The 12,764-nt window shown below is 43.7% G+C and overlaps 1 protein-coding gene across 1 annotated transcript in view; it reads right to left on the reverse strand.

Annotated features, from left to right (window-relative positions):
• Tbc1d9 (TBC1 domain family member 9) overlaps window positions 1-12,764 on the reverse strand; it is a 109,816-nt gene that overhangs the window by 52,575 nt on the left and 44,477 nt on the right. The window contains exon 2 of the mRNA XM_057753437.1: window positions 10,700-10,810. Within this exon, the coding sequence (XP_057609420.1) occupies window positions 10,700-10,810 (111 nt within the window). The remainder of the gene's footprint in view (window positions 1-10,699; window positions 10,811-12,764) is intronic.

The following is a 12,764-nucleotide window of genomic DNA, read 5'->3' on the forward strand; positions in this document are numbered from 1 at the left end:
CTGAGATAATCAAGACTTACAGAATACTCCAGTCAGGACTTGATCATAATTCGCAATTTTCTTTAGGTCACCATAAGATTATCAGCACCCTCAACCAGTAGGAAGTAGCCTAGAAAACATGCCCACATTCTCAAAATGGACTATAGATGTCCTTGTTTCTTAAAAAAAAAAAAAAAAAAAAAAGGGAAAAATGGTGCAAGACAATTGTATTCAGTCAATTATCTTTTAAATAAATGCTGATTGGCCAGTAGCCAGGCAGGAAGTATAGGCAGGACAACCAGACAGGAAGTAGAGGTGGGGCAATGAGAATAGGAGTATTCTGGGAAAAAGGGAGCTTCCTCCACAGTCCTGCCCGTCCAGACACTAAAGAAGCAGGATGTGACCTGCCCTGCTGAAAAAGGTACTGAGCCATGTGGCTAACATAGATAAGAATAATGGGTTAATAAGTTATAAGAGTAATATGAAGCCTGAGATAATGGGGCAATCAGTTTATAACTTATGTAAACCTCTGTGTGATTTTTCTTTGGGACCTAAGGACTGCAGGAACTGGGCAGGACAGAAATCTCTTTAACTACAAATTAGGAATTCTTAAAGGGAGGAATTAGTTAATATAAAGAGTTATTTTCACATTAAAAAATGGGAAAAACCTTTACAATGGAGGGATTTGGGTCTCTGTATGATAAAATGATAGTTTGAAAATTAAACAATTAAATGAGAAGGCATTTATGCAATTCAATTGTAAACATTATCGGCTTTATCATTTTTGTCTTATCACTAAAAAAGTTGGTTTATCTGAGTGCTAAAATGCAGGCCTTAGAAAAACCTAATAAAACAGATCACAGAGATATTCAAATTGAAGCAGAAGAATTTAATGGAGAGCCAATTTCAGCATTGCATTATAAGAATAGGGAGGAAAAGCCTAAGCTTTTCAGACAACCAATCTTAATATATTCAGTAAGCTTACAGGAATTGCCAAATGGCAGAGGCTCTGTTACAGCAAACTGTATTCCTATGCCAATGTTAGATTAAGGAGATTCAAGGAAGTGATAGTCTCTTATGGCATGCATTCACCTTTTGTGAAACAAATATTAAACTCATGGTCAGTTTGTAATAGAATTATCCCTAAAGAATGGTTAGAATTGGTTAAAGGTGTTTTAGAGTCAGGTCCAAAATTATAATAGAGTATGTGATTCAGAGAAGAAGCAAAGATTATTGAACAATGGAGTAAAGCTATAGGTAGGGAAATCTCCAAGATCAAATTCTTGGAGGAGAATATGCTACTATAAAAACACAAACTGTATATGATGACCATATCCTGGATTTATGCTGCACAGCAGCTTTGAATGCTTGGGACAGAAAAGGAAAGAAAATTGAGTCATTTGCTAAAGTTATATAGGGCCCAAAGGAAGCCTTTATGGATTTCTTACAGAGATTGACTTCAGCAATAAATAGAATGATACCAAATGCAGAAACTAGACAAATAATAATTGAATCTCTAGCTTTTGAAAATGTTATTTCTCAATGAAAATGTATAATTAGGCCACTAAAAACAAGATCAGCACCTTTGGAGGAATGGACTTGAGACAAGATTAATATTGAATTTTATGACTATGATGATATGGATAGTAGAGATTTCCAGAGGTTAAAGAAAAAGAAAAATGTCAAATGTAATAATTGTGGCAAACAAGGTCACTAAAGTGATTGTAGACAGGGCATTCCTAGAAACAATGTTTTTCTAAGAATAATCCATTCACAATCTCTCTCCCTTCTGGATTATGCAGAAGGTGTGGCAAAGGCAGATATTTGACTAATGAATGTAGGTCAATGAGGAATATTCAAGGTAATCCTTTGCCATTAGAAAACTCCATGAGGGGCCTCTCATAGGCCCCTATGACAAATTCAGTTCAGTCATTTCCTGCCATCATAGAGGAAACTCCTCAGATCAATTAAAGAACCTAATGCCACACACACACACCACACACACACGTCTATTCTTATTTAAGGTATTGTACCTATATAGTTCATTTAAACTTTGTAATTCAAATTTCTAGTCTTTGAAAGCTATTATTACCAATTATTTAGGATAATAAGAAAATGCAGGTTAGTAAATAGTCAACTATTAAAAATCTTACTTGTAGTCACATTAGATATGTTTTCAAGGTCAAACAGAGATACATTTTTAAATACACAGGTCATCTTCAAATACTTCAGAGATCTACAGAATATGGCATTTAAGGTGTCTTAATATCATTGGTTCTATTTTCTTTTCTTTTTATGACAATGAGGCATATCTGTTCCTGACAGCACCAATCTGCCTCAGAGAAGATAATGGGCATCAAAGAAACTCCACATGGAGTTTGCTTTCCTTGTGGCAAAAGTAAACTGCTGGGCAAGAAATTAGTCTTGCTTCAACTGCTGACAGTATGCTGCCCTAATGGGACAAGCAGGACACAAAAGAAAGTGACCACCAAACCTTGCCCAGACAAGGTAGGGCAGTCCTTCAAAAATCCTGCTTCATGGAAAAGTGTGTCAGACATTCTAGGCCTGTAAGCTGAAGACTGATGCCCCAACATTGCAGAAGAACTTTGGGTGACTGTCCAGGAAGTCAACTGTTTCTGTCATTTCTCCTAATTTTTGAAATCTCTTACTTATACTTACTGCTTAATTAGTTAATTAATCATAATCAGTTAATATTATTTCCTTCTTGGGTCTCTGAGGGAGTTGAAGACTAGCTAGTTATAGTTTTTCTTGTTTATCAGATACAAAAAGCAAGTTATGATAGAAAGTAAATTAGGTACAAGACTTTGGACTCACAAAGTTAGGACAGATAATGGGGTATTTTTCTCTGAATTTTTCAAATGCAAATGGACTAGACATTGTTGATGGATTTATTGCCTGCATATATTATATATAGTTATTGTATATAATTTTCTTATATTAGTTATAGTCTTCCTTTTTACTTTAGACAAAAAAGGAGAAATATAGTGGTATATTATTTTTGTTTTTCATAAATAAAGCTTGCCTGAAGATCAGTGCAAAGCAGCCATACTAGTCAGCCATATAGGTCAGGCAGTGGTGGAACACATCTTTAGTCCCAGTGGCCACACTAGTTAGCCATAGAGGATTGGCAGTGGTGCACACCTTTAATCTCAGCCCTAGAGAGGAATACAAGATGTAAGGAGACAGCTCTCACACTCATTCTCACTCTGAGGATTCGTGGGGGCAGGATCACCATTTCAGTTTGAGGTAGCGATAAGAGCCAGTGGCTGGCTGTTTTGTTTTTCTAATTTTCAGGTTGAACCCCAATATTTATCTCTGAGTTTCTATTGCTTGTGCTACAGGGAATTCTTTCAAATGCAAAATGTATTATTATTATTAGGAAACTAATCCATTTGAGGAGTTTGACAAAATTTTTAATGCTTCAGATTAAAAATAATTAAACAATTGGAAATTAAAAAAAAAATCAAAACAAAACTCTGGACCTTCCTGTACTCTGGTTATTTCTTCAAACTGTCTGAATTTTTCACCTAAAACTCAAACCCTTCTTTGCTGAGGTCACCGACCCTATGAGCTGTGAGATGCTGCTGCTATCAAGGGCACCTTGCAGAGTGAGCGCCAACTCAGTACCCATCATCCTGCAGTTCCATCTGTGCTTGTTGGCATGAGCAGATTCACTGAACCTTTGAAAAGAGGCTCATGGAGAGATGCACAGGGTTGCTGAACCTCTCTGCCTATCCACTCCGCACAACCCCCAGCCTGCTTTCGCCTCCTGCCTATCCACTCCGCACGACTCCCAGCCTGCTTTCGCCTTTGATGTACACGGTCTTACTGCATCACGAGTGTGCCAGAAGCTGGGCGTGGCTTGCCAACGGAGGTCTGCTTCTTGAATGGCATCTTAGCACATTATGCCCATGACAAGAAATCACACTATGACCTGTGTGTGTATGTGTGTGTGCGCAGGTGAAAAGGCAGCCTTGGGCATCCATCATCAGAGGAATGATACCATCTACATTATTTTTGAGATAGGGTCTCTTGTTAGCCAGGAACAAACTTTCTTAGTTTCTCTTCCTGCTGCCGTGATAAAGTACTCTGGTGAATACAACTTAAAGGAGACAGGGTTTATTGTGTCCCACAGTTCAAGGGCTCAGTGAAGCACAGCAGAGATGTCAAGGCCACAGGAACTTCAAGCACCTGGTTCCACCCCACCAACTCTGAAACCCTCTGAAACACAGGGAGAGGAACGCAGTGCGTGGCTCAGTTCCCTGTCTCCATTTACACAGTTCAGAATTTCAGCAAGGGAATGGTGCCACCCATAATGAGTGGGTCCTGCCACCTCACTTAGCATAGTCAAGGGCGCCCCACAGGAGCCTCCCTAGAGGCCCGTCTCCTGTGTGATTCTAGCGCCCAAGTTGTCGAGCTGACAGTAACCACTACGTGTCATGGGACTCAACAGTGAGGCTAGGTTGGGGCTCTCGCGACTGTCTTCCTGAAATAGGGACACAGGAACATGCTACTACACCCAATATTTTCACATGGACACTGGGGATTGAATTTATTCATGTCATCAGACTTGCACAGCAATAATTTTATTGACCAGACTATCTCCTCAGCCCAACATTTAGATTCCCTGTTTCCCTTACATGATCCAGCCCATTGGCTCCACTCAACCTCAGTATTCCTTGGTTGTCATGGGTTAAGAAAAACCTATCAGGTTTAAGATTCGTGGCAGAACAGATGTGTCTTAGCTTTGCACAGCTTTGGATGGCTTTCAGTATTGTCTTTATCTACAGAGCCATGTATGTGTATCTGGGCCACACCCACACCCACTCCCACTGTAAGAATAGTGTGTGCACACACATCAACTTGACAAGCATCTACCCATGCCCCCATAATGCCTCACCCTGATGAAAGCCAGATGCCCAGCATGGTGGCACGAGCTGATAGTTCCAACACTTAGGAGGCTCAGGCAGGAGGATCATTGTGAGTTTGAGGCTAGTCAGGACTACATGGTAAGACTGTCTCAAAACATATTGTGGGTGAGTGTGTGAGGTGATTTAGCGGGTAAAGGCGCTCTTGGCAAGCCTGATGATCTGAATCCAATTCCCAGAATCCACAAGGTGAAAGGGGAGAGCCCACTCCCACAAGGTGTCCTCTGACCTCCACACACGCTCACGACACACTCACGCCCTACACTGAAGCGACCTGACAGGCAGCTCTGCCACCGTGACTGATGGGATCTGGCCTATTCCTGGAGCGGTTTGGGGGAAACGTGTTTGGATTCAGAAGCAAAAGAAAGGGCTGGGCTGTTGAGTTTCTGGAAAAGTTCTGTGTACTGAAATAGCCAGAAAAACAAGCTGATCCATCTGGACTAAGCTGGGAAAACAAAGGAAGCCAAAGGCAGGGCAGAGAGCTCCGCTGGGAAAAAGCCAGGCCCACGCTTGATGTCCTCCAAGTTACTACTGTCTGAAGAATGAGAATCTTGTCATTTAGAGGGTTTACAGACTGGCATCTGTAGGTTTCACACATGCGCCTGGGCACATTTTCAATCCTATGTGTGATGATGACAGCAAACACTGAACCACTGTGGTCTGAAAACTCATTCGGTCTAAACGGCACCTGGGTGTGCTTGAAGTTAGAAGACAGGAATGTCAAGACGGAGAGTGAACAGAGGTGGAAGGCCCGGGGACTGGTGGTTAGCACTTGTGTGGCATTGACAAATAATCCGTGTTGTTGGCCTTTGGTCCTGAGACTGCAGCGCTGCCCTGAAATTTTTTCACTTTCCGGGGGGGAGGAGGGGAAAGACTGAGAGAGAACGTTTGTCTGCAAACTTCACCACAAAGACCACTAAATCTAAGGGTTAAAAACAGCTGTGTGCTGTTTTCAAGTGTGGAGCAGGCTGAATGAGTCTGACTTGATTCAGTCTTCAAATATACAATGTTCAGAATTAATCAAATAAAAGAAGAGCGAAGACGCCCGCGGTGGTTTGAATGACCCCCATGAACTCATGTTGAACGATTCACCCTTAGGGAGCAGCACTACCAAGAGGTGTGACCTTGTTAAAGGAAGTGTGTCGCTGTGGAAGCAGGCTTTAGGGTCTTCCTTATGCTGAAGGTAGCGCTGGCGTCACAGTCTCCTGCTGCCGCTGCCTTCGGATCAAGGAGAACCCTCAGCTCCTTCTCCAGTGCCATGTCTGCCTGCATGCTGCCATGTTTGTCCCCATGATAAATGGACTAAACCTCTGAAACTGTAATCTAGCTTCATTTAAATATTTCTTTTATAAGAGTTGCTGTGTTGTGGTGGCTGGAGAGATGGCTCAGAGGAATAGAGCACTGACTGCTCTTCCAGAGGTCTTGAGTTCAATTCCCAGCAACCACATAGTGGTTCACAACCATCTGTAATAAGATCTGGTGTCCTTTTCTGTACTGCAGGATACACGAAGGAAGAAACCTATATACATAATAAATAAAAATCATTTAAAAAAAAAAGAGTTGCTGTGGTCTGTAGTAGCTTTTTTTTTGGGGGGGGGGTCACCAACCAGCTTCCAAATCATAACATGGAGACTTATTGTTAGTCATGACTGCTTCTCCCACTAGCTCTTTGATGTGGGATTCCCCTCTGTATGCTGTGAATGCCATTGGTTAATAAAGAAGCTGCTTGGGGCCTATTGTAGCACAGAATAGGGCAAGGCAGGAATTCCAAGCAGACAGAGGAGCAAGAGAGTAGATGAAGACAGAAGCCATGTAGCCTCTGCAAGAGACAAACACCAGACGCAGAATGGAACCTTATTGGTTGGTCACAACCACATGGTGATACACAGATGAATAGAAATGGGTTAATTTAAGATGTAAGAACTAGCCAATAAGAATCATAACTTAGTAGGCCAAGCAGTGTTATAATCATACAGATTGTGTGATTATTTCTGGTCTGGGCAACTGGGAAACAAATGAGCAGCCTCTGCCAACAGCTTTTTAACTAATTTTATCCTGTTTCTCTTCATTTACATCTTACCTCAGGGCCTTTTACCTCTATATCCCACTCCATGTCTGTCTGTCTGTCTGGTGGCTGCCTGCCTGCCTGGGTGTCTTCCTCTCTTTCTCCCTTCTCTCCTCTCTCTCTCTCTCTCTCTCTCTCTCTCTCTCTCTCTCTCTCTCTCTCCTCACTTATTCTTTTATTGCCAGACCCATCTATCCCTCTACAGCCTCACTATTGACCATTAAGCTTTTTTGTTTGTTTGTCTTATTTTTCGAGACAGGGTTTCTCTGTAGCTTTGGAGGCGTCCTGGAACTAGCTCTTGTAGACCAGGCTGGCCTCGATCTCATAGAGATCAGCCTGCCTCTGCCTCGTGAGTGCTGGAATTAAAGGTGTGTATCACTACTGCCCGGCAATCAGATGCCTTAGGCAGGCAAGGCGAAACAGCAACACACCTTGACATCACTAAACAAATGCAGCCTAAATAAGAGCAACACATCCTTATATAATTGAACTTCTAATCACGAGGCCAGCATGGTGCCAGAACAGAGCATAGGGGTGTGAGAACCAGTGCTGAGCTCCACCTAGCCAGCTATAACCAGGAATGTGAACACTACCCCTCCTTACCCTCCTAAAATATGATGGCTGACAAGGTGGTGATTGATGGGTCCATCAGCTCTGAAGACAACGGCTGAAAAGACCCTGATGAGATTCTGGGTGGGCAAAGAAATGTTGGACTGCATCAATGAGCAGCCAACCAAGGCTCTGTCCCGGGCTGTGTGACAGGCAAGGTGTCTATCAAACAATGCAGCTGACACTGTTACAGGTCATATGATTGCCATGTTTGCGGGAAGCCACACTTATCTACAGGTCCAGAAAATTCCCTTGCCTAGTTTTCAGTGTCTCAGATCTAAGGCAAATCATACACCCAGGATTTACAGATGAGAATTCTGCTGGTCTACAGATAGTGGTCCATGTCAAGACATGAAAGGCAGACACAGGTGGTCAATGCTCTCCTAATTCAATTCATTCTCATGGATAACTTAGAACACTGTGTAGCACAAAGCTTTGGTAGCTTATGACTTTCCAAGGAAGTGAACCTAATTTTCTCTTGAAGTTTCTTTTACAAAAATTTGCGAAAACCCCATAAATGTAAAAGCCTTTGACATATTTCCTACCAATTACCAACTCTTCATTTTAACACTAAAATCACAAGCAGAAAGGTCAGCATATTGAAGAAAGAAATGCTTGTGGGGTCGGGGCTTCCGTTTTGAAAGTTAGGAAGTCGGGTTTCAAACACAACTTAGAACAAATTGAAAATCGTTAAGAAAGAGTAGTGGGTGGATGGGACTTTGTAATGGCTATCACTTCCTTGGAGTTTTCTGTAAGGAAATTCTGGGCTGTCTTCTATGGGTAATCAATATACATAAAAGATGAAGGCATCCTGGGTTCACTACAATGAGGTCATGCAGTGGTGACAGGCACCACTTAATAGAAAAATGAAGGTGCATCTTTTGGGGGGTATAAATTATGCCACCAGCAATTATAGCCTGCTGTTCCGACATCTTGGTTCAGCAGGTAATTACCAAACAACCCAGCTTCGTGGACCTAAGTTCCACTTCACGTGCATGTTCACAGAAGGTGAGGGAGGAGAGGAGGGAAGCAGTGAGGAGACTATGAGGGAACAGGATGGATGAAATGGGGGAAGAACAGAGATAGAGAGCAAGGAAAGAGATATCTTGATTGAGGAAGCCATTATGGGGCTAGCAAAAAACCTGGCACTAGGGAAATTCCCAGGAATCCACAAGGATGACCCCAGCTAAGACCCTAAACAATAGTGGAGAGGGTGCCTGAACTGGCCCTCCGCTATAATTAGATTGATGACTCTCTTAGCTGTCATCATAGAACCTTCATCCAACAACCAATGGAAGCGGATGCAGAGGTCCACAGCTAAGCACTGGCCCGAGCTCCCAGAGTCCAGTCAAAGAGAGGGAGGAAGGAAAATATTAGCAAAGGGATCAAGACCATGGTGGAGTTACCCACAGAAACACTTGACCTGAGCTAGTGGGAGCTCATTGACTCTGGACGAATAGAGGGGGAATCTGCATAGGACCAAATTAGCCTCTCTGAATGTGGGTGACAGCTGTGTGGCTTAGGCAGTCTGTAGGACCACGGGCAGTGAGATCAGGATTTATCCCTAGTGTTTGAACGGACTTTTGGAGCCCATTCTCTTAGCAGAGATACCATGTTCAGCCTAGATACAGGGGCGAGGATCTTGGTCCTGCCTCAAGGTGATGTGTCAGACTTTGTTGACTCCCCAAGGGAAGCCTTACCCTCTTTGAGTGGATGGAGGGGTGGGTGAAAGGTTGGGGAAGTGGGAGGAGGGGAGGTAGAGGGAACTGGGATTGGTATATAAAATGAGAAAAAAAAATCTTTTAAAAATATAAATAGAAAAAAAAAAACCTGTCAAAGCCATCCCAAACTAGGTATCCTGGGAAACATCCATAGCCAAGACAAACCTAAGAGGCTATGACAAGATAATATGATTGATTTATTGGTAGGATCTCAGAACAGAAAACAAAGGAAAACACTGGGCCGTTTAGGGAATTCTGAAGAAGCTGTGGCCTTTTACTAGTCTGTCAATACCGGTCCACTAATACTGGGACCGCGGGTAGAAGGCGGATGAGGTGGATGGTCTTTGAGGTCTACCTGTTCGATTTTCCTATAGACATAAATGTGTTTTAAAAATAGAGCCTACTGATGAAAAAGAATTAAAAGGGGGCAAAATTAAATCATAAAACAAAACAGTAAACTGCCACTCTGGCGTTTTTAACTGGCCACAAGTAAACAGTGCCCATAGATGTCTTGACCACTCTGTGACTGTCAACACTAGCAGTGTTGCTTGCTCCTGTTCTAAGCACAGGACATCGTAGATCTTAGCAGGAGGAGATAACAACCTCACTTGCAGGAGCTCGGGGGCTGAACCATGAAGGATCCCCAGGTAAGCCCTTCTAAGTAGCCCCACGTTCCCCTTCATTTCCCAGCTGCCCTTGCAGTTAGTGAGGCCTTTCTGAGAAGTTCTAGCCTGTGTGTGGGTAGACATTGATGGAGGAAGGTCATTGGTTAAATAATAAAGAAACTGCTTGGCCCTCATAGGTTAGAACATAGGTGGGTGGAGTAAACAGAACAGAATGCTGGAAGGAAGAGGAAGTGAGCTTAGATGCAGGGCAGCTCCTCTCGGGCAGACGCAATGAAGCAAGCTGCCAGGTCAGACATGCTGAATCTTTCCCGGTAAGAGTGGTGCTACACAGATTATTAGAGGTGGGTTGATTGGGATATGAGAATTAGCCAGTAAGGGCTAGAGCTAATGGGCCAAGCAGTGTTTAAAAGAATACAGTTTGTGTGTTGTTATTTCGGGGCATAAGCTAGCCAGGCGACCAGGAGCTGGGGCGGCAGGAACGCAGCCCGCAGCTCCCATTACACTTGTGGCTGAGGAAGTGAAACCCAGGTGGGCTGCACTCTGCTCCCTTGTAAACTGACCCTCAAACTGTGGGCCACTCGAGATGGAGGCTGCATGATCCCACAAGACAGAGTGAGAAATTTTACAACAGTCAGCCAACAACACTTTGGTGGTGAATCGACCGAGGTCCACTGCCCTACACTCACGCGACTGCGTTCAGCAAGCACACTCCTTCCGTGTGCATCTGCATCCCAGAACTCTGGGACTTACCGCAGGCGATGGTCCAATAGACGAGAGAATCCGGAGTCTGGTACAGGATTCGGTACGGTACAACACGGGCGCTGGAGTCCAACACTACATCAAGGGTACCCACCAGGAGGCCTGGAGATGGAGAAGCGGGAAACAAGTCAGGATTTCCATGCCAGAATCCCAAGTCATCAGCGTGAGCTCGGCCTGAGATACCTCTGACTAAGCCGGGGGAACCAGGCATAAGTATCTGATTTGGTGTGTCAGGATGCTCCACCTGTATTTTAATCTGCCAAACTTTTCTTTTGAGTTGAAAAATTTAGTACAACTCAGCTCAAACTACTAACTTTCTACTACGTTCAAGACAAAGCCTTAGGGTGCGAGAATCCCCAGGGTACCTGCAAAGAAAGACAGAAAGTCACTGTTTCAGAGTGGGCAGGTGTGAGGCGGATTCTCACATAGTAGTTCTTGGCCATCTGTGACGTCGTCACTATAGCTAGAGGTCATGGGAGCCTGCTCAGACCTCTGGAATGATCCATCAGTAAGGTGGAGGGCGAGGCCATGCATTCGTGGTAGCACAAAGCTAACTTTGAATGTGTATATCCTCAATGATCTGACACAGTGTAGACATACTTGTCTTTTAGGGCTGCCAGGACACAAAAAAACCACATGGAGACTTATTAATTATGAGCCCGGCCTTATCTTACTTAGGCTTATTTCTGATTAGCTCCTGCAGCTTAAATTACTCCAAATTTTTAAATCTACATTCTCTTATGTGACTCAGTGACCTTTGCTCTACTCCCCATCCTGCTCCCTCTCCTTGTGACTGGTGACCCTGCCCTTCTTCTTCCCAGAGTTCTCTCTGTCCAGAAGTCCCACCTCTGCCTCCCGCCTAGCTATTGGCCATTTATTTTTTCTTAAACAAATCATAACGGCATATCATTACACAGTGTAATCTCACAACAACAGAGTCAACCTGGACCTCGGGAAACTGCTCCAATGGACCACGTCTGGAGAGGCGTGGCCATGTACTAAGGGGGCTTAGCCTTGGCACAAAGAGACATGTCTTCCAGGCACATGCTCCCTTAAGAAGAAGCTGGGAGGTGTCTGTAAGGAAGCACTGTTCAGGCTACCTGGTTCGAGACCAGTCAGTGCTGGACAGATACACTCTCTTCTCAGAATTCTAAGCCCACCTGTCGTCATGGGGACGACTCCTTCAAAGTGAGAGCTTTTCAACCATCTTTATCCAATGTCCTTTTATTCACCCCGAGCAAGCACTACACACCAAATGTTTCCTATATCATTCTGAAAAAACAAGAATGGGCAGCTGGGGACCCACATCCACAAATTCTGTGAGGTTTCATCAATCAGTTGTTATACTTGACTGAGCAAATTTTAAATATTCCTGCTGTCATTAGGGTAAGTGACTGCCACAGATCTACTAGAGGCTAGCAATACGCCTGGCTAGTCTATTTTCTGAGAACGGGTAATTAGTCAAGAGCAGAGGCTGTAAGGTTTGGATGAACATCACCCCAGGCCTGTGTGTGAAAAGCTGGGTCCTCAGGGTAACACTCTGGCAGGGTCCTGGAACCTTGAGATGATGGAACCTGGTGGGTGGTCCCTAGGTCCCTGGGTTCCTTAGAGGACTGTGGGGCCCTTGTTCCTCCTCTTTGCTCCCTGACTGTAAGGAAAGCAGTTCTCTGTGGTGTACTCCTGGAATTGTCAGTCTATACATCTACCAAAAAAGAAATGGGGTTTAAACCAGGGCTAAATAAACCTTTTGTTTTATAAGTTAAATTACTCAGCTATTTCGTCACAGTGACTCAAGTTGGCTCAGGCAAGTCCCACTATTTAAAAGTCTTTAATTAGCCCAAAGTTACACAGGACCCAATACACAGTAGGGCTTGGACTCAGAAGGGGCAATTAAGGTCTCAGGACAGTTAAATAACCTTAGGGCATGACACTTTTTTTTTATTAATTAATTTATTTAATTATTAAAGATTTCTGCCTCTTCCCCGCCACCACCTCCCGTTCCCTCCCCCTCCCCCAATCAAGTCTTCCTTCCTCCTCAGCCCAAAGAGCAAGCAGG

This window comes from Chionomys nivalis, chromosome 21 (assembly GCF_950005125.1).
Source record: "Chionomys nivalis chromosome 21, mChiNiv1.1, whole genome shotgun sequence".
In the NCBI taxonomy this organism is placed as follows: domain Eukaryota; kingdom Metazoa; phylum Chordata; class Mammalia; order Rodentia; family Cricetidae; genus Chionomys; species Chionomys nivalis.